This window comes from Ochlerotatus camptorhynchus, unplaced genomic scaffold (genome assembly GCF_037179485.1).
Source record: "Ochlerotatus camptorhynchus isolate MF236.1 unplaced genomic scaffold, CSIRO-AGI_Acam_v1.1 ptg000251l, whole genome shotgun sequence".
In the NCBI taxonomy this organism is placed as follows: Eukaryota; Metazoa; Arthropoda; class Insecta; order Diptera; family Culicidae; genus Ochlerotatus; species Ochlerotatus camptorhynchus.
This window is the reverse complement of record NW_027040741.1, coordinates 4,467,412-4,493,682: the sequence shown is the minus strand read 5'-3', so window position 1 is coordinate 4,493,682 and position 26,271 is coordinate 4,467,412. Positions and strand designations below refer to the sequence as shown.

The window sequence follows — 26,271 nt, the reverse complement described above, 5'->3', positions numbered from 1 at the left end:
AGGAGCGGTGGATCGGTACGGATCATCGACAGATTGGTTCTGACCAGCGGTTCTGGATGAAGCATCGGAACGATTTGGACCAGCAGCACCTACACAAATATAATACTGAGACTCAAAATTGAAACAAACATAACTTATAGCTTACCTGATCCTTTGAAAAAGTTCGCTCGTGTAATTTGATTAAAGATGTAAAACATTGTAACCAAATAAATTTTTCAAATTTTCCCATGATTACAAAAGCCTGTAAATGTCTTTAACGAAAAAAATTTCTATGAAAAAAAAATTGGTAAATTCACAGGTAAGTCTGTAAATCTGGTATCTCTGATTGACAGTTACGTTGAAAATTGCACCACCACGCAGCTTGATTAGAAAGTAGCAAAAACAAAATATCAAGAAGACTGGCCACTCTTCCATTTTCTAATACTATGAGACCACTATGAGTCATACACCCCAAGTAACAATTCAGTAACCATTTGGCATCCACTCTGATTTATGATGGTTTTATAACGGCAATGAACAATACATTGAGTTTCAATACAGCATTTTAAAGTGTAAAACATTCCTGCTTAGTAATTCAGCTTTTTGTTGTTTTAAAACCCTTTTATATTGTGGCAAGAAAGTCAAAAACTGTCTTGTTTTAAAAATAAATCTCTCCTTAAAACTGTTATGTAATTCAAGCATAAACGTCATTAGCAATTGTTTATTAATGTCTTGATAAAATACTTTATAAACGTGTTCTATCATTACAAAGGCAACCAGAAAACCATTAGCTTTTTCATCAGAGCAAAAAGCATTTACTGTTGCTTTTTAGGCTTTTTAAAGTGCATCATAAACTCCCCATTTACTCTATTTATAAAATGAGCTTAAGAGATGGTTCCTCATAGTTACTAAAAGCCAAATTTATGACAAGGAAATCTCAAAGGAGTCGTCTAGGATTAAACATTCAAGTCGATTTCAGCAAAATTTACTTCTTTAGAAGAACCAGCACACCATCAACGACTGACCATCTGGTGGAGAAGAGTAAAGTGAGCGTGGCCCTTGAATTCATAAAACATTGTCAAAAGTTTAAAAACATACCAGCCTTCTCCAGATCTTGCGAATAGATGACAACTGACATCAAACCACTGAAACTGTTAATTAGCAGAGATTAGCTGGTTTCCGATCCATAGTAGTGATTTTATTCGACGAAAGAATCAACTCTTCGAAAATTTCATTCAAGCGTACATCCCTGCATCGTTGGATGGTGCACTTCTGTAACCATCCGGAAGAAGGGGATCTTTTTCGGAATCGATTGCGCTTCCAGTTGTTCAAAATGCAAAATGTTGTAAAACAGTATCCCAAACTATCTGATCAACTGCTCCCAATCCGCCGGGAGAAAACCACCTGGAAGAATCCTGGATCCCACAGCGCAATAATCGAAAGAATAACAAACTTTGACGTTTAACTTTTGCAGGCTACTTTGCGTCCATAAATGCTGCCATAAATCTGAACGGGTTAGGATCAATCAAAATGGCTTTAGATAAATACAATTCAGCCTGCAAGTTTCTTCATAAAAGCCATTTTAAAGCCTTATAAATTTGTTAATGATTTCTTAAAAGCAAAACATCTTTTTCGCAAATGACCCATGAAAATCAACTTTTATGCATCCGCCATGTTACAATTAGTTTGCTTGTTTTTTACAATCTTCGATTGTCTATCTATATTTCTTTGGATATAACTATGTTTTGGTAAATTTAGCAATGAGCAAACATTTAAATGCGAAAATCATAAATAAATCTCAGTCTAGCTCGATCTAAAAAATATTTTTTTTTCAATGTAAAATAACTAGTCAAATAGACGTTTCAATATTTTTCAAATAGTCAAATAGACGTTTCAATGTTTTTCGATGTTTTCACGTATATTTCACATAACATTTAATAAGGCACTTAAAACGAGGCCACTTAATGAGAACTATTGTAATACATTTGGAAATTCAACACGATTTTTATGCCATCAGTTTCTATTTTAATTATTTTGATAAGATCGGGTTCATAAATCCTTTTCTATCTTGATTGATGTTTTCCTAGTGGATTAAGAAAGCGGCTAAGGGAAATGGCTCGGAAAGGGTTTTTATTGTTGCTAAATAGCTTTTGTTGTAGTTTTCAAATGGTTCTCAATGCGTTCGTCTTACAGCCTTTTGCAGTAAATCAATCTTGAAGAGCTTCGAGATTCCACCCTTCAGAACCTTCTCCAGGGTGGGCCGACTAGACATATTGTAGTCTTAATGAGGTTTTGGTGGATGCTTTAATGACAAAATAGCCTTGACCAGGGTTGTATGAATGTTGCTTTGTAGTATTTCATAAACCTTAAAATGTTACTTGGGACAATCGCGTCATCTGCCGCTCAAAGGTAAATGCTTCGAACGAATTTGATAGCAAAGATTACAACCTCAGAATTAAGGTTTGTGTATCTGCTCGTATTTCCACCTTCACCCAAATACAGTGCTGCTATATCTGTCGCTTGGATACTGGCATAGTTGTCAGTCTTCTTGATATTATATCTTCGATAGTAGGCTACTTTTTTTGGTAAAGTTTATTTTGAAATGCTTACCAGAATTTGGTACCATAAAACGGGGTATTTTTTTCAAGCGGGTTACTTTGATAGTAGAATAAAATGATTATATTTACACTCTGCACTGTTTCCGAAATGAAAATGTTGGTTTTATTATGTAGCTTAGGGTATTACCTTTGATATCGTAAAGATTTTGTTGTAGTATGTTTTACATATTTTCCAAATATCCAAAAATTATAGTTTTCTTGTTTTTTGCCCCATTGAAAAGGCACTCAAACAATAACTTTTCTCAAACATTTATTGTTGTAAAAAATATTTATAATTTACTTAAAAACCTATCAAAGTTACCCCATTTTACGGTATTGAGTTTTAGTTTCAGCTGGCCAAGTTTTATTGAAAATCGTACAAACATGTTTTATACAAAATTGCTCCTTTTTGAGAATCTATGATGACAGTAATTTCTATTTTTTTTTTTCATGTTCTTTAAATTATGTCAAGGATCTAATCCATCAATTGGAGAATAGAGGATTAATGTTCAGTTTAATCGAATGAAAGTCTAAGGTTGCTGTAAGAAAAACTGAATAATCAACATTTATGGCCGAAACTGAATTAAGTTTCAGTAATCAAAATGATTTCATTGAAATCAGGATTAGTTTTCCGTTTCATTCAACTTATGCTCTCATTTTGTGTCAACTTTTAGTTCATACAAAACGAAATCAACAATTTCAGCAAAGTTCCATCACAAACAAATTTCTATTTCAATTTGATCTCCATGTTTGCTCGGGTTTAGAATGTCATCTGATTGAAAAAAAATGTATTTAAGCAAATTAAGAACTTTGTATTGATGCTTTAATGTAGCATCATTAAAAATCTCGTACACCCAACCGGGGGATGTAAGATTCGCTTACAATTATGTGGGATTCATCATCAGAGGATGTTATTTGAGACCGCATGAACCGACCGAGGATGCGATATACCTAGCTGCGGTCCAATGCAAGAAAATTGGAGACCGAAAAATGTAGAGTGTATTAGTGAGGTAAATTAGTTATGTCGACAAAAATAGTAATCCGATTGCCACCTGGACTCGAACCAAGAACGCTTCGATTATCAGACCTGTGCTTTCTCCATTGCTCTCTCCATGCTCCTGAATATGGATAGCCTAAAAGCAAACATCAAGCGCTCATTTTCTCGCATACTCGTCTTAGTATGCTTTTTCTGCTGGATAGATTCGAGGCAAGTGTGTGCGTCGTTCGACAATGTTCTACAATGTGCGTCGTTCTACAAGCTTACTGGTATAGTCGAAAGTGTAGATAGAACACGAAATGAAAAAGACAAAAAACCATTACATCGCCTGTAAGGTCAACTTCTAACATTCGCTGCGATGTTCATGAACAGAGGATGATAGGAAACGGAACTAACATTCATTGTAATAGATTTTTGGTTTACGAGTACCTACTTTTTTTTTTAGGTGGTCGACACCATACTAAGAAAAAAATAACAGTGCTCTACAACGAAAGAAAGAGGGATTAGTAATTTCCATTAAATTCCACTACTTTAACTGTGTATCCTTCACAGATACGTGTATTTCGTGTAGGTACAAAGCGCAGACTTCTTCAGTATATTGTACAAATACTCCAGGCGAGTACAAGACACTGAAGAGATTTGTATATTGTAGACGAAATACGCGTATCTGACAATTTAGGTAGTGGAATCAAATTGATATTACTAATCCTCTTCTCTATTTCTTTATTCAGGTTTTCACTAAAGACACCAACAATGGCATTAACCCCAGAAAATCTTAAATTCTGGTATTTTTTTCACTAATCACAATGTTTCTTGCCGTGCACATAGCCGTCCATCACAACGCTGAACAGTTTTAATCAAATGGAGTCAACTCCTGTTACAAAAGCGGTCAGTTATGTAAACCCACGTGTCCGACGATAATCTTCGATTTCCATTAACTCTGATTGTTAGTCGCACTAAGCCTAGTCCAGTCCTCAAATCCACACTATGTGCCGGTGAGTAGCAAACGATTGTTGACTCGTACGGTTGAATCGCTAGTGAGGAGGAAAGCAAATTTAAAAGAGATTAGCTTCGCGGCAAAAATTAGAGAACATTCCCAACGTGTGCACTGGTCGTGAGCACCACAGCAGCGATTCAATACCTGCTATGGGGGATGGTCATAATCCCGGTTGTCAACAGTTGCTGGCCACACAGTAATGGTTACATGAACTTTGAGGTGGAGGTACCTACCCGTAGATTTCATTGATCCTGCTGCGGCGATGCTTCCATAATCGACGGTCACAGCGGGTAGTTGGCCACGAACAATGCATACCGGAAAGAGAGGCACTCTAAGCGACACAACACGGTGTGGCCCATAATCCACCCATCAAAAATAGCTTTAGAATCGTGATGATGCAAAATGCTGGTGCGGGGAGAATGTGAGAGGGGAATAAATCCCCATGTAGGAACGGTGGATGCATACCGTGGTTGTTACACTGCGTGGTTTTGCAGCGGCGCGGCGTTATTGCTTAATGGTTTGACGGCATTCTTCAGATGCTGTGGCTCTAAGTGGTTTGAGAAAGTGCTGCATCATTGCACAAAAGGCCTCTATTGATATTTAAGTAGTCGAGAATTGGAGCACGAACGCTAAAAGCTATGTTTACTGTCGTTGCGGTAGTGCTTGATGTACACTCACACCACTACAACATCAATGATAATCAATTCACAGGAGAGAAAAAAAAAAGTCTGACGTATTAAAGGCGGCCAAAAAGTAAATTGGTGCACTTCTCGCGTGCTGCTGGCACACATCTAGTGCTGGGAATCGAAATTCTTTTACAGTGGTTTTTTGCACTTCTATAGAGAACAACTCGTGCAAGTTTGATCAAAGTAGTCGATCGTGTTCAGAAATAACGTCAAATAGAACTCGAAAGAAGAATAAATATTGTGCACAAACACCTGGAAAAATTGCCTACAAGGAAAGCCTATGAGTGGAAATGATCAGCGGACCTACGAAAATACTGAAATCATGGATCGTCAGTTGGGCAGCAAGGTGTTGAGGTGTGTTAAAGCCAACCCCGGTCTTTCAATCCAAGATGTGGCCAGAAGGTACAACGCCAACTTTCAAACGGTGCGGAACATCCTTGCCAGGGAACGATACAAGTCGTACAAAGCCAGTGAACATCCGAACTGGGACATGAAGCAGAATTCCGTTGCCAAAAAGCGTGCAAGGCTCTTGTACGACCGTGTTTTGACGAAACACAAGGCTGTACTTTGATCGAACGAAACATACGAAACACGCAACATTAAATCTTTGATTAATAATTAACACATTTTTCAATATTTTATCTTACTAACTTCTGGAAGCATTTACTAGTGTTTTATTCAAATAGTATCAATGTTCCGTCATATGTATATGTATCTCTAAGTAATCTTCGCAAGCGCCACAAGCTTTTTGGAACTACATGTGGTGAAATATAACGCACCCCTTAAAGTGAATTGTACATAACAATGTTCAGTGTCATCACTCACATCTGCCTTGACCAACCTAGCAAAACGGGCCTAACTCTCAAAGAACCAAAGAGTAGGGCTATAAACTTTTGCGTTTACTGAAAAAAAAAATATTGAAAAATTGCTAAGTTTCTTCTAACTGCTCGGATATATCTCCTAGTTCTTAAATTTTCCATGAAGTTCCGAGAAGAAGTCATAAGAAACTCTTGGGAGAAGTTGAAATAATATTGCGGTAGAAGGTGTACTTCGACCGGAAAATTATTTCAACTTCTCCCTAGAGTTTCTTATGACTTCTTCTCAAAGTCTCTGTTGGCACAAAATAAGATGTTGGTCACCCTATCCTAATTTGTTTTACAGCTATACAACAATCAGCTCGTTTCCCATAGCACATAAGCACACTATCTCTGTTATCACACCCTAATATCACACTACACACAAACAATAGGCACTCACTCTCATTTTCTCTCATCCACTACACGATCGCAAGCAGTAGGTAGGAGAAGATCACCGATCAGTATTGAGTAGTTATAAATCATCCACGCGCGCAGGAACACTCTGTCCGTCAATCGATCGAAAGGCAAACAAATAAACAGTGTCCGAACAGTTGGTCCACCCCAGTGTCGAACAGTCTCTGAGAACTTTTGCGGAAGATCTTGCCAGCTTTCCTGCCTTATTATTAGGTTGAACTAATTTTTAAAACTACTCACCAATAGCAACATGCATAGGAAAATCCATTGAACATCAAAACCATTTCTAAAATATGCATTAATAAAATTAGCCTTCAATATTTTTAAGAAAATTTTCTGCGACTTCAAATGTGTGCAGCAAAAAATTAATAAAAAAAAACTTCAAGGACAGCCCAATGGGGTTGTTCACACATGTTAACTATTTTGATCGAACATTATTTAAAATTCCCGATATTATTATGATATCCTTTGATTTCTTTCGAAGTGTGATAATTGATCAGTGTCCAATTTCCGTTTATTACTGATAATATGCTTTTTCAGTTCAAGTGTAATTATTCTTGTATTAGACAATATTCCAAACTAACTCTTTGGGCCGTTTCGATGGTTTGTGGCCGTCAAAAGGACCGTTTTGGTGATGTGGTTGGTTTAAGGGGAATTATTTTTGTTGCCCTGAAAAGCACGGTTTTTGTTTGATGCACATGGTCATCTGTCGAGCGGCAAGCAAATTACCCGGCTGTTTGCCCTAGGCAAAAGTGTAGCCTTGATATTCGACAGATCTTCACTTTACGATGAACAACACGCACTATATCGTGACGCCACTTATCACCGGTTCGTATTCTTCTAGCAGCGGCGAGTTTGATGCATTTTGTCAGGGTTGCGGAATTCTGAGATCTGTAAGCACTTTCACCACAGATACGGTGAGCTACTTTGATGTTCTTCGGCCTGACGATGACGCGCTTGATGAAGATGACCCACAGTGGTGACGGTGTGGCATCTTCACTACTTTTCTCTGGCTAGAGCGCTCTTGCAGGCAGCCATGGTAGCAAGCTGCTTGTGGGGAACCAAATATCATTTTTGACTATTTATAGAGTATTTTGGATGTAATTTTTTAGTATTATTATTTGGTATTTTACCTCTTATGTTATGCTGGTCAATACAAAATTTTGGTATCAGGTCAGAATTAGGTATTCATTAGTTATTTTCTCCTGTTCAGGTATGAACACTTTATGATGGCTGTGTTAGGAAAGACAATGGAATGCAATTATGCATATGTATGGGGAATTTTGATATTGCCAATTTAAGTTAAATTTCTTAGCTTCTTAACTTTTTTCATTGTTTGTACAATATGCCTCAAAATTGCTAAATGAAGCCCTAGTCGAATGGCATATTTCACATTAGTGATTTGAAGAAATTTGCCATTTTTCGTACTCGCTTCATAAGTTTCTGCAACTTTAATGTAAATAAAATAAGTTACATACAAGCAAGGATGGAAAATCATTTACATTTATTGCGTGCATTCATTTACATTCATTTGCCTCTAACTTTTTTCAGCAACAGAATATCGTTAAATGATGTTTGAAGCTTTTGTATCTTTTGATATTAACTACAACTTTTGTTCATAACTAAAATCTAAATCTCTTATGCATTATGCAGCAGAGCTGGCAGAACATGTTATTGTTTTTCAGTGAATGCAATTAACATTCACTGAAAAACACTGGTGGGTTCTTATCGCTCTGATTCATCATGCATAAGAGATACAGATTTGAGTTGTTTACAAAAGATGTAGTTAATATCAAAACCTACAACAGCTGCATACACTATTTTACTGAATTCTGTTGATGAAAAAAGTTAGAGGCAAATGAATGTAAATGAATGCACGAAATGAATGTAAATGATTTTTCATCCCTGCATACAAGTAACCACAACTGTTCAGTGACAAGTGTGTTGCTAGGGAAAGTGTTCCACCATATAGAAAACAAAGACGTAGTCCTACGCCAAAAAAACATTAGAAGCTGAATTAGTCCTTATTCAGGCACAAATATGCTTCTTTAGCTAAAAAAAATGCCCACTCAGCCTTTAATCAGCTCAAATTGTTTGTTGGGGTGACATCCGCACAACCCACCCTGAGTGTTACCCAGTCACGCTAAGCCACTGGCAGGGTTGCTTCTACTCACTTGCTATAAAAAATATTTTTCGGAATTATGCAATCATTAGATGTTATAATGGTATGTTCTACTTTTAAGTAACAGGAAGAGGGTGTAAAGTATGTGTTTGACTCATAAAACCTGTCAATTTTGCTTTCAGAGCGTCACAATCAGCGATCTTAAGATTCGTGAGCGTTCACTCACTAACAAATACTAATTAGCATTATACTATTTTCATAATTCATAATTCCTAAAAAAATCTTTGTATAGCAAGTGAGTAGAAGCAACCCTGGCCACTGGTGAGATTTAAGAAAGTATATTAATGCATCACATTTTCCCGAGCAACGCCAGAAAGATTAAACCAGTATTAGGTAGGTAACTGTCAAACATAGCGTATTTGTATAAGGAGAACCGTAAAGCCCAATTTATACCGAATCATTACTGACTATTACCGTTCAGCTGGAACTTTCTCGGAAAGGAATGGTTATTCTATGGTTTCTTTTGTAAAGTTATGGTATCCAACGCCTACTGCCAAAATGACTAACGGAAATCGACTTTTCATCGTTGCTTTCGTTGAACGATAAAACCTATTTCTATCGGACCAGCAGCGGCAAAGAATGGAACGCAATCAATGATAAATTACCCGTCTCGTACACCTTGGCCATTATTTTATAACTCCCAAAGGTCTTTCTCAAGCAATCGCCATTCAATTTCGTCGTTCAGTCAAAACCCAAAAAATTCCGGCAATTCTTGGTCATGCCATTACCGGAAGGCAAGGTACGCGCGCTGGCACAAGAATTCAATTTCCCCACATTGTTCGATCGTTTTTGGTTGCGTTTAAAATTTTATTATTTTCCTTCGCCCATCCAATCACCTCTACACCTAGCCCATTTCTTTGTTCACCCCGGGTGAAATTCATCTTACCAGTTTTCAGTCTTCCCACAGCTGTTAGCTTTATGGCATCAATCGATTCAGGGAAACTCGCCGAAGAAGGTACAGTACACATATAAAAGGATACACGAGAACAAAAAAAAAGAAAGCGTCACCGAGCATCATAAAAGCTAAAACATGCCAAACTTAAGTGCCGTTAGGCCATCCGATCTGAGCGTGCAAGTGTGGGCAGGCCGAAGAAGAATAAACCCTTTCAATCTCCCATGATCGCCTTACCCTGAGCAAACACTTTGCCACCCTTGTCTGTTCGAAGCCAGCCAGCAACCTAAGAAGAGGGGATGCTTTTAAATATTTGTGAGTGAGGAGAAAAAATTCCTTTCAAATAAAGCTTCTTCGGTACACACTTTTACTCCCGTTCGCTCCCTCAGGAAACACGTGTGTAAAAGGTGCAACAGCAGCCAAAACCATATTTCAATCCAAAGCGTTGGTTTTAGCCAGATCCGTACCCAGGACATGTTTTTAGGTGGCGAACTCTCATTCCCAGTTTGCTCTGTAATGTTTACCTGGACATGACAATACTCTTCTTAGTTGGGCACTTGAATAATTTTATTAATTCTTGCCTGCAATACTTCTATTCATTTGTTGTTTCCATGAGAGTAAAAAAAAGTGGTTTGATTTGACAAGTCGAAAGTGGTTTTTAGTTTAAGGCCCGTCTCCGCATCACTCAGATTTTAACATTTCATAAGGAAAAGAGAAAGAGATATCGCTAAAAAATTTCACTATCATAGGTATATGATTACCATACTGTTTTAAAGTTTGTGTACACGGTAACCGCAAAATACCCAATAATGACTACAAAGTAAGTATTTTCGAGAGAAACTGGGACTACCCATTAAATGAGTAAAATTTTACCCATTTATGAGTAATTAAAACTACAAAAATAAGTAGTAAGTATTCATTTTTGAGTAACAAATACTCATAAATCGGTAGTATGTTTACTCATTTAATGGGTAGTCCCAGTCTCCCTCGAAAATGCTTACTTTGTAGTCATTATTGTTTATTTTGCGGTTACCGTGTATTGACTCCAAGAGTGAGACCAAATCTCGACCAACAATTGAAATAGGCCTATCAGCTTTTGTAATCAAAACTTTGACAGCCTTTTTTCTCGCAAGGAATAGGCCGCTTACGCAAACCAACAGCATCATCAGGTAGGATAAACTTTTTCCTACACGATGATGCCATTGATTTGCGTAAGTGGCCTTCGTTTTGCGAGGAGAGGAGTTGAACATTTTTGTTTCCAAAATCTGGTAGGCCCTTTTCAGTTGTTGGTCGAGACATCTATCTATCGAACTGTCAAACCGTTCATCTCTAACGTGCGTAATCGTAATCGAATCGGGAAGTCGTGTCGTCGCGTGTGCGAATCGTTTAACCCGTTAGGAAAGTCGTTCGGATAACGACATCGCCGGAAGCATGGCCACCAGGAAGAAGCTTAAGGACCGAAACTCGTTGATGTCGTCGTTCGAGGCAATGGAAAACTTCGTCGGAATTATGATGAGGAGCGCGATATTCTGCAAGTGCCTGTACGCCTCGAAATGCTGAATCAGCTGTACCAAGACTTCATCAGGGTACAAGCTGATCTCGAGCGTTTGGATAGTGGTGATGCGCCGTTAGCAAGGCACTTCCAAGAGCGCAATGAGGTAGAATCGCGGTACTGTGCTATAAAAGGTTGGCTGATGAGCCAAATTGTGGCCGAACCGGCTCTTGTCAATGAGACCATCACTGCCCCATCAACGTCAGCCAGCTTCCATCTGCGCCTCCCCAAAATCGACTTGGCAAAGTTTGACGGAGACTACTCTCGGTAGCTTAGATTCTGAGACACGTTCAAATCCATGGTCCACGATGTTCCAGAAATCCCACCGGTGGCGAAGCTACAATTCCTGTTGCAGTCCTTGGAGAAAGATGCAAAGAAACCATATGAGATGGTGCAGGTAATTATGGACCAACTTGGGAAGCCCTTCTCAAACGCTACAATGACCAGCGGTTCCTCAGAAAGCAGTTGTTCCGGGCCTTGTACGACCTGGCCCCCATTCGCAAGGAATCTCCGGAAGGTCTCCACACGCTAGTGGATGGCTTTCAAGGCATTGGCAAAAATGGGGGAAGCAGTCGACACCTGGGACACTCCATTAGTATGTATGCTTTCTTACAAGTTGAACTCTTCTACTTTTCGTGCCTGGGAAGAACATTCCTCAAAATTGGACCAAGTTACGTACGCCTTATGCGTCGATTTCCTGTACCAACGAATCAGGATTCTCCAAACGGTCTCATCAGAGATGGAGCATCGTTACACATCGGTCAAGGTGGCCAGTGTCAGCCCATTCAAGAAACCACAGCAATCGAGGTCGGTTGCCAATACCGCGGTTGCTAGCCCACGATCCAATCCCCTATCGTGCATCTCCTGCTCCGAAAAACATCTGTTGGTTCAGTGTCCAACTTTTCAAAGGCTCTCCGTTGGTCAACGGAGGGAACTCATTGCCCAGAAACGTCTTTGCTGGAACTGCTTCAAGTCATCCAATGTCGCTCGGAACTGCGACTCAAGGTTTTCGTGTCGCCTCTGCCACGAAAGACACCACACGCTGCTCCACCAACCTCAAGCATCACCATTCCCACAGAAAGGCAGTGGCACTCCAGTCGTTGAGCAACCAGTTTCCTCCTCCACGGTAAGGTCCGTGGAATCAAGTGTATCAGCGCATCCAGTCACCGAAGTGACTATGCCAGCTCATGTTCGTTCTGACAGTCCTCGATGAATATGGAAACGAGCATGCCGCTCGAGCACTCATCGATTCCGGATCCCAATCCAACTTAATATCCAAGAAGCTGGCTCGTCGTCTGAGTCTGAAACCAGAACGAGCCAATATCCTTACCAGTGGTGTTGGGGAGTCGACGACCACGGTGTCACAGCTAGTGCTTCCAAACCTAACCACCAAACTTCCAGGCAGAGACGTAAACATTTCGGATTGGTGCATTCCCAAGTCAGTCGAGCTTGCTGATCCTAACTTCAACATTTCTAGTAGCATGGACATGATATTGGGAGCTGACCAATTACATGAATACCTGATGAGTGGTAGGATCCACCTCAACCGTGGCTCACTAACACTAATCGAAACAATCTTTGGTTGGGCAGTGTCGGGTCGTTGGTATAACAATACTGCACGGGTTCCTCTACACTGTTGTACCGCTACTCCTCCACGGTAAGTTGCGGTACAACCCACAACCTGGAAACACTGATGGGGAAGTTCTGGGAGATTGAGTCCATCAATACCGGTTGAATTTACTCGGCAGACGAAGTCGCTTGTGATGAGCTGTACCAAGCTACTACGACCAGAAACGCAGACGGGAGGTGTGTAGTCGCTCTTCCAAAATCTCAGAATCCCCATATTACACTCGGTGAATCCCGTGCCATCGCCGAAAGACGTCTGCGAAGTTTGGAACGCAGGCTTGAGCGGGACGAAGCTGTCGAGGTAGCCTACCACGAGTTTATGGACGAGTACCTACGACTTGGCCACATGCGACGTCTAGAAGATCCGGTAGATGATTCCCTGAAGCACTACTACTTGCCACATCACCCTGTGTTTAAGGCCAGCAGCACTACGACAAAGGTACGGGTTGTATTCGATGCCTCCTGCCGCACATCATCCGGCAATTCCTTGAATGACATTCTCCTCGTTGGCCCAGTCGTGCAAGAGGATCTCCAGTCCATCGAAATGCGATTCCGTACGAAACCTGTTGGAGTCTTGGCGGATGTGGAGAAGTGGAACCGGCAGATTGGAGTTGTACACATCGACCGATCGCTCATCCGAATTACCTTCAAAAAAGACCAACAGATCCAATCTCCACGTTTGAGCTTCAGATCGTTACATATGGTGCATCCTTTGCACCATTCCTCGTCACTCGAACTCTAGTCCAACTCGCCAACGATGAAGGTGAGAATTTCCCGAAGGCGAAGACTTTTACGTCGACGACCTCATCAACGGTGACGAAACTCCAGAAGAAGCCATCGAACTTCGTCGCCAGCTCAGTGAAATGCTACATTCCGCCGGTTTTCCATTGAGGAAATGGGCCTCCAATAGCTCAACCGTCCTGGCCGAAATTCCTTCGGACGAACTAGCAATCCAACCGTTCACTGATGAACAGTCGGTGACCACCCTCGGGCTGATCTGGGAACCGAAGTCCGATACACTGCGATTCCGAATCCAGCTTCCAATTCCTGATACCGTGCTCACCAGACGAAACGTCCTTTCGTATATCGCACAGATCTACGACCCACGCACTGGTTGAAAACAGTTTCAGTTGTCTTTTAAAAACACTGATGACAGTGCATGGAGATTTTGTGAAGAATGAAAGAATAATTTCAATGGAATTCTGTGCAATGTTTCTATGGAGATACATTTTAATAAAATTTTAAGAAATCTATTCGGAATTATGCCAAAAGAACGTCTGACAATTTCTGGGGGACTTTCAATGCCATTTTGGCAAAGTATTTGAGTACTCACCACATACTGAAGAAGATTTCAAAACAATTCTGACCTTATCTACAAAGCAGCTCAAAGAGAATTATCGGATAAGTCTGAGATTAGTGTGACGGTCATTCTGAAGAGTGTGTCATGGAAATTATTAAGAATATTCTAAGGGAATTCTATAGAGAAATATGAAAACAAAATTATGCAAATTCTTGGAATTTGTGTTTGGATATTATCAAGATTATTTTAGGGGAATCCAGAAAATAAGTATGATGGAATTCTAAGATGATTCAAATGGAACTCTGAAAAAAAGACAAAGATATCCTGTATAGAGTTCTAAATGCAGACTAACAACAAATTTCATGAACCAGGAAATATATAAATTTCGCTTTAGAATTTCATTTTAGTTATATCATAAAATTATTCGTAATGGTAATGTAAATTGTTGAGTTACCTGTAGTTTAGCTAAACTGTGTGTGAGTACCACGATGTTAGGCTTTGATTCCCACTTCAGCCTGGTGAATTTTTCTTTAAAATAAAATTGCCTACTGCCTACTATGATGTCAAGAATTACATTGAAAGTTTGATCAACCTTAGAGTAATATTAGAACTATTTAGAACTATTAAAATCTTTAAGACATATTATGGTACTGCATAAAAAAGTAAGGACTACATCGACTATCAGTTTAAAAAATCCATCCCATGAAAGTTGCATGATTATTTCCTTCTCATTATTTGAAAAAAAAAATGCAGTTTAAAAAGCAATTCTAAAAAATATTTTCTGCAGTATTTCACCAACGATTAAACTCAATTTTTGAAATGCTGAGTAATGGATATTTAAACTTTTTTGGCACACTGTGTCTTAACTTTTGGATGATTTAAACAACACTAACAAGTTATTTGTTTTATATAATGTATTTAAACATATCATTAATAAACATATTGGTACTTTGAATAAACTCCAGACTATCATACTGACCGATTTTTACGGGAGATTGGCACATCACTTTGATTTCAATAGCATTATGTTAAAAAGATGATTTTTTGGATCCTTCCAGATTTTTCCTGATTTTATGTTTTAACAAGTCCAGATTTTTCTGAAAATGACCTGGCAACGCTGACCACCAGCATCAAATTTTCGGGGTACACTGGAAATGTGCTGGACTTGTCAAGTTGCCCTAGGGTTGTGTTGATCATACACTCACTGGATCTCACTTGGCAACCATTGTCGACCTCGAAATACTGGATTGTTTAGTAAGATAGGGTGCAGAACGCCGAAGTCGTTCTCCACCCAAAGTCGATTAAAATATTGAAGAAATGATTTACTACAGCCGCTAAATTTCTTTCTCGTTGATGCAGCAGTCCTCTGTTGCCAAATGAAAAGATAAGGAATCTAGTGAAAACCGTGATGTGAGTTCGACTGATTTTCACTTGGCATGTATCTTATGCACACACTCTATATCATTCCCGTTTTCTCAATGGTAGTTCAACAAGCAAATTAGATCATTCCTGTATTATCAACATTACCGATCAAAATCGGTCATGGATCCCAGAATTTATTGTCAACCTCGCCGATAAGAAAAAAAAAAATATCTTTTTTTTTTTTTGTTTTGTAGCAACCAAGCAGTTTTTCCGCCCCTTAGGAATTGAAAGGTGGCAAATGCCACCTTCGCCACCTGCTGAGTACGGTGCTGGTTGTGGCGTCGAATGTATTATTTTCTGTTGAAAAAAAAGAAAAACGTTCCGAGAAGCTTTACATCAACTTCAATAGGAAAATTGAAAAAGGAATGTACACTTATGAAAAATGGCTCCATTTCTGTTCTCTCGTTTTTTGTGTCGCAGAATGTGAGATGGCGATCAGGGGCAGAGGGGTTGATTTTAAATGGATCTGCCAATCAATTGTGGTTTGGCACTCATGCACCTTTTATAACTTGAAGGAAAGCTTTGCATATGCAGGTACGTAGGATAACTGGCAGAAATCAGGGATGATTATTTCTTTGAAATATAGCACCAGACTGCAAGATTTATGTTTCACTGGATAAAATCTGCGAACTCATATAGCCAAGTCAGTTGCGGTATGGTATTACAAATCCGGACGCAGTGGGTCAATACCCAGTAAAAATCTTTCGTGTTAAAAGAATTACCAGGAATTGTGCTTGTGCTTGTACTTGCCACACAATAGTTTTTCAAATTTTTAATTATTATATAAATATATTAATTATAGGAAGATCCCTAATCCGATTTTAGTTGCTTCATGCGTGAAGAAATCGATTACAAAGGTGAAGGTGTAACCCTGATTAGAAAATTAAAGCGTGTCGCAAACATTTATGGTGCCGAAAGCCGTGATGAGTTTCCATGCATCGTCTGAAGGACTATTAAGGGTTTCCCAAAGGCCCAAAAACAGTTCTGAAATGAACAAAAGCAAACAAGCGTCAAATGATCGTAAAGTGCCAAAATTACATTGACATTGACTACCAACTACCTAACCGTAAGGACAAGGTTGATAGAATCCACAAATAACCGTTGTCATGGCTGATTTGTTTTGTATAATAGCCATGATAGCGGCCATTTGTAGGTTCAATCAATTATGTCCATAAGCAATAATTTATATAATGAGAGTTGTGTGCCACTATTTACTAAATATATGAATTTAAACTATTTCATGCAATCCGTGTATAAATCTCCCATTTTGGGTTTACAACCTTTCATAAACAAAATTTTAATCGTTTAAAGCCCGTGCTAAAAATTATCATGGCCATTTTTTATAGACCCATGCAACTTCCCCGTACCAGTGATGGGCGGTAAAGTGCTCGTCTGCAGCAACCGCCTAATAGACTTGCCACAATAAAGTGTCTATCGTCGCGTAAATTGTAATCTGGTGAGTTGTTATCCCGCCTTATTTCTTCTAAAATTCCTTCTCGCTCCTGTTTAGAATTCTGTGCTTTACGACCCGCCATAACCGTGATTTCCTCAAACGATACTAACTTCTGACAAACGGTTGATGACAACTTTTAACGTGCACTGGTGCAGCTCTCGTCACTTGGACCAGCACATCAACAAAAAAAATAACATCATATACAACATTGAAACATCAGTAAATGAACCAAAATATTGTACTTTTTTACCCACAAGGCAATGTAGGAGGAGAAAAAGCCTCCCCGGTGGCAGAAGACGATGATTGAACAATGATTTTACGGCCGAAACTTGACAGCTGGGCGTAAAGCATGAAGAATAAAGAAGCTAACGAAAAATAACGACTCACCCCCGGGAAAAGAAGATTCACGGCTTGGGTTGCGTTTTATGAGATCATTTTTTGTTTGTTTCGCTTTTACATACCTACTAAGAAATGGCACTACTGGACGGGTCTCTAGGGTCCAAATTTTAAAGGTGGATGGATGATAAAATTCAACATGCAACCTAGTGTTTTCTACCCACAATTTTCCAAGAATCATGTTTCGCGATTCCCGAAAAATTGCTTGTTGTTAATATTATTATATTTTCCATGAAAAGGATTGTTTAAATTTTGAGGATTATTAATTTCAGTTAAGACACTTTTGGCAGAAGTTGGAAAAAACTTTCTGGGAGAACTGTAAGAAACTTTTCAGAGAAGTAAGCAGGCCGAAGATACCAAAGAGAACCGAAGCTATCAAAAAGTAACGCGAGAATTATGCCCTTAACCGTTATGTACATGACGGGGTAACCGGGTACCCAGCACCCATGTATCAGAAAAAGTAGGAAATAACTCGGAAAACACTTCCTGGAAAATTTACATATACATCCAGGGAAAATTGTATGAAATTCCCGGAAGAAGTCGGAAAATACTTGCAAGGGAAATCCCGGAGAGTCAGAAAAAAATTTTAGATAAGCCTGAAAAACTTTCTGGGAATATAGGAAGAAATTTGCTAGAACAATTTTAAGACACTTACAGGAAAAGTTAGAAACACTTCTGAGGAAATGCATAATCAGTATGAGAAATAGAAAGACACTTCCAGGGAAAATATCAGCCCTGATAGCTCACCCACGCATGCTAACACTACCTTCAGATAGCGGAAATTTGCCCCTACCTGATATAGTGGTGTTAGTATGCGTCGGCGAACTATCTATGCGACGACGCTGCCATCAGCTAGTGATCTCGATGGTAATAACGCAATGACGTTTATATAAGGTCTGGGCCAAAGGGCTTATTGGTGTTAGTGAAATGTGCAAATGTTTAGTGGTGTTCGTATTTTATTGCAATGTTTATCTTTTTACACGAAACAGCTGTTGGCAGTGACGTATTTCTATCTGTTCGCAGATGTTCAGCAATGTTGACAACATTTTTGCTTCTAACATCAGCAAGCTGCCTGTTGGCCCAGACCTTATATAAATGTCATTGGTAATGACGGGCAAGGTTCGAGGTACAAAACTCGAACGCTACGCGCTTGACAGGAACTGCTGCCTTCCTACTGCTGCTATTTACTGCTGTTGCTGCTGCTGCTGCTGATACCTTTTCATCCTTTAAATCCTATGTATTTTGCATCAATGATGTATATTTTTGTGTTTCATTTAGAATTATTTGTACTTTTATTTGATAATTCAATATGTTTTGATTTGATAACCTACTTTACATAATATTTGAAACCCTAGTTTACGAGCGCTCTAATGAGCGTGTGCTAGACCTGTGCGCCGATCAAAATATTTTCGGCAGCGGCATGATATGTTGTTTTCTGCCGGCGGCGGCGGCGTGGCGGCGTCACGCCGTTTGCTTTCGGTGGCGGCGGCGTGGCGGCGTTGGTCGGCGTGAGTTTATTTTTAATGATTTAGAAAAAAAAAATACTTCCCAAACCAATTGCACATCGACAAAAAATGCTACCCACATTTGAGTTCAGATTACTCAAAATCGCTAAAACTTAGGTCACTTATAGAATGAGTAAATTTTCCGACACTTTCCCGGGGAAAACTTCTCGAATATGGGGAAAATTTAAGAAAATTATACACAGGTTAGACTAAAACCACCATCAGTTTTCCTCGTATTCGAGAAGTTTTCCTCGGAAAAGTGTGGGGAAATTGACTTCTATGAGTGACCTACGTTTTCACGAATTTGAGTAACCTAAACTCAAATATGAGTAACTCTTACTCAATTTTGAGCGTTTTCATTGGCCGTGCATGTGGAATTTGTTTATAAAAGTATGTCAAGTGCTTGTTAAAATTGCAGGGGGTGGAGTCATACGGTGTTACAAGCCTTTTGTTAAGTATAAGAAAAGTACGTTATGTAGGGGTAGATAGTATATAATAGCAATCTGTTGCATTACCTAACAGCCACTGCTTACTGCAAAACTCTATTTTTGCAAATACTGTAATTGTCATGAATGGAGATTGTTTTATTCACATTGTTAGGGTGGATGCCTGACCGACATGCAGATACGGTCAGCCCAGCTGTGTTTAAAACTCGTTCACTTGGCGTGCTGGTGGTGAGCACATACAAAACCTTGCGAACCAAGACTGCCAACCAAGGATAATTACTTAAGGGTCCTGTATACCACCGGAGGTGCAAAGGGCGAAAGACTTCCATCCTGGGCGGCTGCTCGCTTTTGTCTTGACCTGGGCCCAGGTCAGATTCCTATCGGCTAGCTTTATTTCCTTGTTGAGGTTCCGCCGCCCCTGGGTCTGCCTCTGCTGCGATGTCCTGCCGGATTCCAATCCAGCGCTTGCTTTCAGATTTCGTTTCCGCCCCGTCGAAGTGTGTGGCCGACCCACCTCCACTTTCGCTCAAGAATTTCTGTTGCTATCGGTTTCAGATGACATCGAGTATGGAGCTCGGCATTCGAGATCAAATTGTGAGGCCTCCAGGCACGAATTATATACCGCAGGCATCGGTTGATGAATACCTGCAGCTTCTGAGTGTTCTCCGATGAAACACACCACGTCTCGCTGGCGTATAACAACACAGATTTCACGTTCGAGTTTAAAATTCGGACTTATCTGGTTTGATCTCCATACGTTTCGTAAACTCAGAAAAGCAGCCCTAGCCTTCTTGATTCGTGCACCTATGTCGCTCTTGGTCCCGCCGTCCGACGCTATTTGGCTGCCAAGATATTGGAAGCTTTCGACCTTCTCCACTGTTTGCCCCACTACCGTAAAGTTGGAAGGGTTGCCCGTGTTGACATCCAAGGATTTGGTCTTGTTGACGTTGATGGTGAGACCCACCGCAGAGGAGCGTTCGCCTAGGTCATTGAGCTTACTCTATATATCAGAGCGCCATTGTGCTAGTAGAGCTCCATGCTGATAGGCTGCCAAAGAAGCCCACGGTTCGGTACACGGTCAATTGCACCCACCATGATCTCGTCGATTACGATGAGGAACAGTAGCGGTGATAGTATACATCCTTGTCTCGCACCAGCGACTGCCCGGATAGGGTCAGACAAGGCTCCATTATGCAGAACTCTGCACGTGAAAGCCTGATACTGCGCTTCGATGAGGTTGACGATTTTATCCGGGACTCCCTTGCATCTCAGGGCGCCCCACAGATTCTCGTGATTGAGTCGGAGCGTGACAATATGGTCTACACAAGATCATCAGAATCCTGCTTGCTACCGCCAGAGAGTCGCGTCGATCTTCTCCTGTATCCGATTCAGGATAACTGTGCACAGAACTTTGAGAACAATACACAATAACATGATGCCTCGCCAATTGTCACACACAGTCAAAGCCCCCTTCATTGGGACCTTCAATAAGACACCCTGCATCCAGTCGGCTGGAAAAGTCGCGGTGTCCCAGAGATTACATAATAGTTGGTGCAACATTTGAGCGGATAGCATGGAGTCAGCTTTGAGCATCTCTGCTGATATGCGATCGACCCCTAGAGCCTTGTTGGATTTCAGGCAAGGGTACGGCAGCTTTCTAATTTTCCAAAAGCATAGAATATCTCCACCTACAACGTTGTTTGGGTTGCGGTGCCGGTGGTGTAGTGGTAAACGTGATTGCCTCTCACCCCAGCAGGCCTGGGTTCAATCCTAGTCGGCGCCGCTGGGTTGTTCTGAGGCTGAGGCATACCATCTCTGATCACGTCTTCTTTCTCAAAGGAAGTAAAACCGTTCAGGGTGGCAAGTTTTCCTGGTTGAAACCTTAAAAATTTCCCAGTTTTTAATTTTCAACAAATAACAAAATTGAACGTGTTTAAAAAACGAGCTGAAAGGAATTTATTGAAAGGATAAAAAAGTGATAAAAGAAGACACTTTTCTTCAAAATTTGTGATTAATAGCAATCTTTGTAAAAACATAATTAAAATGTGAGATTTTGAAAATTTTCAAGACCACAGATTTGAAAAAAGTGGTTATAACAAATTACAGAACCATCTATAGAATCTTGCGGACATGCCCTGGTTTTTTTAGTAAAATTTAAAAGAATTCAAAATGTTCACACAGTTTTCGAAGGACAAGTTCTGAGCAGAATTCCAGAATTATTCTGACATGAAGTTCTTAGAAATTGTTAGATAAATTTGGAGGGATTTCTGTGGAGAAGAATTCAAGTTCTAAATTAAATTGAAGGTAATTTTAGAAGATTTCAAAAGGAGTTGTGAAAAAAAAACTTTAAGGAAAAATCCTACGATTCCGAGGAGACTTGTATGGGGATCGTGAGGAATATGACAGATGCATTTTAAGAAGAATTCCAAGAGAATTGTGATCAGTATTCAACAAGAAACAGAGTTCTAAGAGTGTTCTGGCAATAATTTGCTGAAAATTAGAAACAAATTCTTTAAAATACTCCAAACGGTTTCTAAATAAAATTTCGAGAGATTTCTTCTGTTTTGAAAAGAGTTAAAATAAATGTTTGAACAAATTTCTAAAGGAATCAAAGTTTCCGAATAGGTTCAAGGGAATTCTAAGAAGGATTTAAATTCAATTTTTAGAAGGGGTTTCAAGGAAATCCCAAAAAGAAATTAACGGTAATTATTACGTGGAGTGTTTTCTGGTTAATTGCCGAAAATTCCAAGATAATTTAGAGCAGAGTTCCAAGTTAATTCTGGAATTCATACCACGAAAAATTCAAACCTTGGAAAATAATATTTCAGTTTCGGTTTTTACAAATATTTGTTTCCAAAGTCCAGCATCTTCAATATTTTCTTCCAAGGACCATACACTTTACATCTGAAAATGAAACGACGAAAATCAATTTGCAATATTGCTGAGTGATTAAATTCTAAAAACAATAAGACGGGAAACAGAAAAAAAACCATGCAGCAAATAGAGCAATACATTCATTTGGTAAAGGATCACTCTATTTTAATGGTTTATTCTGAAATTCTGATGTAAAAATGTGTTCCTATGGTATGGTTAATTTATTTTTCCCGGATCTCTCGTCGAATTCCCGGGTTTTTCCCGGTTTTCTCGGTTACTTTTCAAATTCCCGGATATTTCCCGGTATTCCCGGTTTCCCCGGTTTGCTGGCCACCCTGGCCGTTGGTTCCCGGTTCATGAGTTGATGGGTCGATAGGTAGGGTCCAGGTGTGGAAGCTGCCTCGGTGGCATTGGTGCTCAGCACGGAAAACAAGATCGATGGAAAACAAATCATTTGTATTGAGAGGTAATTGTTTTGCATTATGTTTGCTATAAAATAAAATGCTTGATATAGTTTTTGTGTATTTTTGACTTAGTTCCAAATTTTATTTATTTATGGGAATGAGAAGAAATAACGGTTCTGGCTGTGTTACTCAATTTAGAGTAGATCTCATTTTAAGTAGCCACGAATGAGCGTGCGTTCAAGATGCATTTTACCGAAAACATGTTACGGTATTTTCATCGGCGTGACATAAATTTATTCGGCGGCGTGAGCCATTTTACTGCGGCGGCGCGCCGGCTAAATTTCATCGGCGGCGGCGGCGTATGAAAATCGTAGTATGTAGCACTGTCGATGAAATTATCGATCGAGTCTTCTATGCGCTCCTGAATCGTCTGCACCCTGTGGTGCGATGCAGCTCGCTGATCCTCGTGTCAAACGGGGTATCCAGGATAGCTGGTTTTGGACCACTTGCAGCTTCTTCTTGTGGGTCTCAGCACACGTGCCCCACACCGGCATAGCATAATTGTCTACCGGAGTGATCATCACATTTGTTCCGTTGCGACAGCCGGGACGGTCGGGATATCAACGGGTACAAGGATTTCAGTAGCCCAATACACCTGTTTTTAAGCTTGTCGGTATGGGAACGCTAGAGTCTCTTGTCGTCGATGGTAACATCAAGATAGTTGTCTTTATTTGACCAGTCAACGGGACTGCTGTTCACTCGGATGAAGCAGTCCGCTGGAGGTAGTAGCTTTGGTGATCGTCAATAGAGGACGAGACCGGTAGTGCATGGGAGTCCGACCGTTGACCATGATGGCTCTGTCATCTGAGTACAGCGCCAGGCTGCAGCAAGCAGGGAGTTGTGAAACGTCGGAGGTGTAAATGTTATATAGGATGGGGCCGATGAGGCTGCCTTGAGGCACACCCGCTGGAACCTCGTGGAGTTCTGAGGTAACACCTAAAAGATGTACTCGAAACGTTCGATTTCTCAAATAGTTGCTTACCATTCTCGTGAGGTATTTTGTCAAGTTCGCCTGCACCATCTTATGGACAAGTTCATCGTGCCACACGTTGTCGAAGGCCTTTTCCACATCCAGGAGTACCATGGCTGTGTTGTTAGAGAGTGACTTGTTCCGTTGAATGGTGTTCTCCACTCGGACTAGTTGATGGACGGTAGAATGCCCCTTCTGAAAACCGAATTGCTTCGGAATGATGACGTGGTCTTCTTCGATATGTTCCATCAGATGCTGGAGAATAAGCCGTTCGAATATTTTGCTGACTGCTGACAGTAACGTGATGAGCCTGTAGCTTGATGGAGCAATAGAATCCTTTCCAGATTTAGGAATAGGGATGACTTTCCCTGTCTTCCATCTGGCCGGGAAGCAGCTTAGCTGGAAGCATCTATTACAGATTGCAGCCAGGAATCTGAATGCTTTGCTGGAGAGCTTCTTCAGAACCAGATTGAAGATAGTGTCGTTGCCGGGTGCCTTCATGTTCTTGCCGCGCGTCACTGCTGCACGTACCTCATTTTCTGTCACTTGACCGATGAATGGAGCATCGTCGACTTGCTCGTCAAGGTGGTTGATTGTTTGTTGCACTATTTTTTTCGTGGGGACTCACCATGCCTGCACCGATGTTGTGTGCTTCAATGAGTTTGTTGGCGATAGCGTTGGCTTTCTCCGATGAGGACACCGATATGCTTCCGGCGTCGTCTTTCAGTGGAGGAACTATTGTTGGGCTTTTCTTCATGATTTTGGCCATCTTCCAGAACGGCCTCGAGTAGTCGCTCAGTTGTTCGATGCTGTTGGGGAACTGCTGGTTCCTGATCAACATCATACGATCCATAATCAGGCAGTTGAGAAGAGAGACTTGTTGTTTTTTTTTTTTTTTTCAAGAGGCATCTGGTTCGCTGGAATATTTGCCTTTTTTTTTTTTTTTTTTTTTTTTTTTTTTTTTTTTTTTTTTTTATACAGGGGGGAATCTGCTCACAGACACCTGAGAAGGAACTCAGGGTGTGGGGATGGGAGAATTTCACTCCCGACCCACTAAACCTTACCCTGTGCGCTTGGCCCTTGGCCTCCCCGGAACCGCCCGAAGGCATTACTTCGTGGGAGGGGCCGCTGTAGCGCTATGGCGCCTCTCTAGCAATACTCTAACGATCTGGTCGGGCAGTAGGTAACTGCTGCTCGGCTCGCCACTGTCGTTGTAATACCGAAACTATGTGGGTGACCGCAGTCACCACCGCGCTCCAGTTCTCGGTGGTACCACACATCCTATGAACGATGTTGTCCGGACTGGTATCCGCTCCGCATATCGCTAGCATAGCGCTCGATACTGGCTCGAAACGTGGACAGGCAAACACGACGTGTTCGGCGGTCTCCTCGACACCAGCACATGTGGGGCAGGTGGGAGTACTTGCATGTCCGAACCTATGCAGGTAGCTCCTAAAGCAGCCATGGCCTGACAGGAACTGTGTCAGGTGGAAGTTTACTTCCCCATGGCGCCTGTTGACCCAGCTTGATACGGAAGGTATCAAGCGGTAAGTCCACCTCCCCTTTGTGGAGTTTTCCCACTCCAATTGCCATCTCGCGGTCGACACAACTCGCGCGTTGTTGCGCACCCCTCGAACGGTCCTCGCGTCATAACACGCCACATCCTCCTTAATGATAAGGCTGATTGGCATCATCCCTGCTATGACACAGACGGCCTCTCTCGAGATAGTGCGGTATGCACTGGCCACCCTTAAGCACATTAGCCTGTGTGTACTCTCTAATTTCTGCCTGTGGCAGTCAATATCCAGTACCGCAGCCCACGCAGGGCCGCCGTATCTGAGGATAGATACTACGACCCCAGCGAGGAGCCTGCGCTTACTGGCATTCACTGCCGAGCTGTTTGACATCATACGGGATAATGCCCCCACAGCCATAGACGCTCTCTTGCAGGCGTACTTGACGTGGCAGCCGAAGCTGAGCTTATCGTCGAGCATGACCCCCAAGAGTTTTAGAGAGCGCACAGACCTAATTGTGCTTCCGCCGACTGTCAACGTTGCATGCTGTACTGACATGCGATTGTTGACTACGACCACTTCCGTCTTGTGATGGGCGAGCTCCAGTTTCCTGGTTCTCATCCATTCCTCCACAAGCCTGACGCAGTGGGCCGCTGTCAGCTCAACCTCCTCGAGGGATTCCCCGCAGACTACCAGCGTGACATCGTCGGCAAAACCTACAATTTTCACGCCTACCGGGAATTTTATCCTCAACAGTCCATCGTACATGACGTTCCATAACACCGGGCCCAGGATGGAGCCTTGTGGCACACCTGCGGTGACTCTAACGCATTTTTCGCCATCTTCTGTGTCGTACGTCAACACACGATTCTGGAAGTAGCTTTCCAGAATCTTATACAGCCCTCCGGGAATTTGGAGCTGGTGTAGCGAGCGGGCTATCGCCCCCCAGCACGCGCTGTTGAACGCGTTCTTCACGTCTAAGGTTAGCACCGCGCAGTAGCGAATGCCCCTTCGTTTCCGATGGACCACCTCTGCCGTCTGGATGACGTCGCGGATGGCGTCCACCGTGGATCTGCCCTTTCGGAACCCGTACTGGCTGCTTGACAGGCCGTCTACACCTTCGGTGTAGGCCGACAGCCTGTTGAGGA

At 41.2% G+C, this 26,271-nt stretch overlaps 2 protein-coding genes across 2 annotated transcripts in view; both read left to right on the top strand.

Annotated features, from left to right (window-relative positions):
• Nucleotides 1-26,271, top strand: part of klg (klingon) — a 468,581-nt gene that overhangs the window by 16,486 nt on the left and 425,824 nt on the right. The gene's annotated exons all lie outside the window — the stretch shown is intronic.
• On the top strand, nt 11,893-13,670 carry LOC135704951 (uncharacterized). The gene is made up of 4 exons (XM_065226489.1): nt 11,893-12,279; nt 12,744-12,810; nt 12,902-13,456; nt 13,522-13,670. Exons 1-4 carry the CDS (start codon nt 11,893-11,895, stop codon nt 13,668-13,670), a joined length of 1,158 nt encoding a protein of 385 aa, XP_065082561.1.

Bases quoted from the DNA above. Each gene is read 5' to 3' on its own strand.
- LOC135704951 (XM_065226489.1), top strand. From the start codon at position 11,893: ATGGAGCATCGTTACACATCGGTCAAGGTGGCCAGTGTCAGCCCATTC. The intron at 12,811-12,901 runs GTAAGTTGCGGT...TTTACTCGGCAG, and splicing joins TGTACCGCTACTCCTCCACG to ACGAAGTCGCTTGTGATGAG. The intron at 13,457-13,521 runs GTTTGAGCTTCA...CTCGAACTCTAG, and splicing joins CCAACAGATCCAATCTCCAC to TCCAACTCGCCAACGATGAA.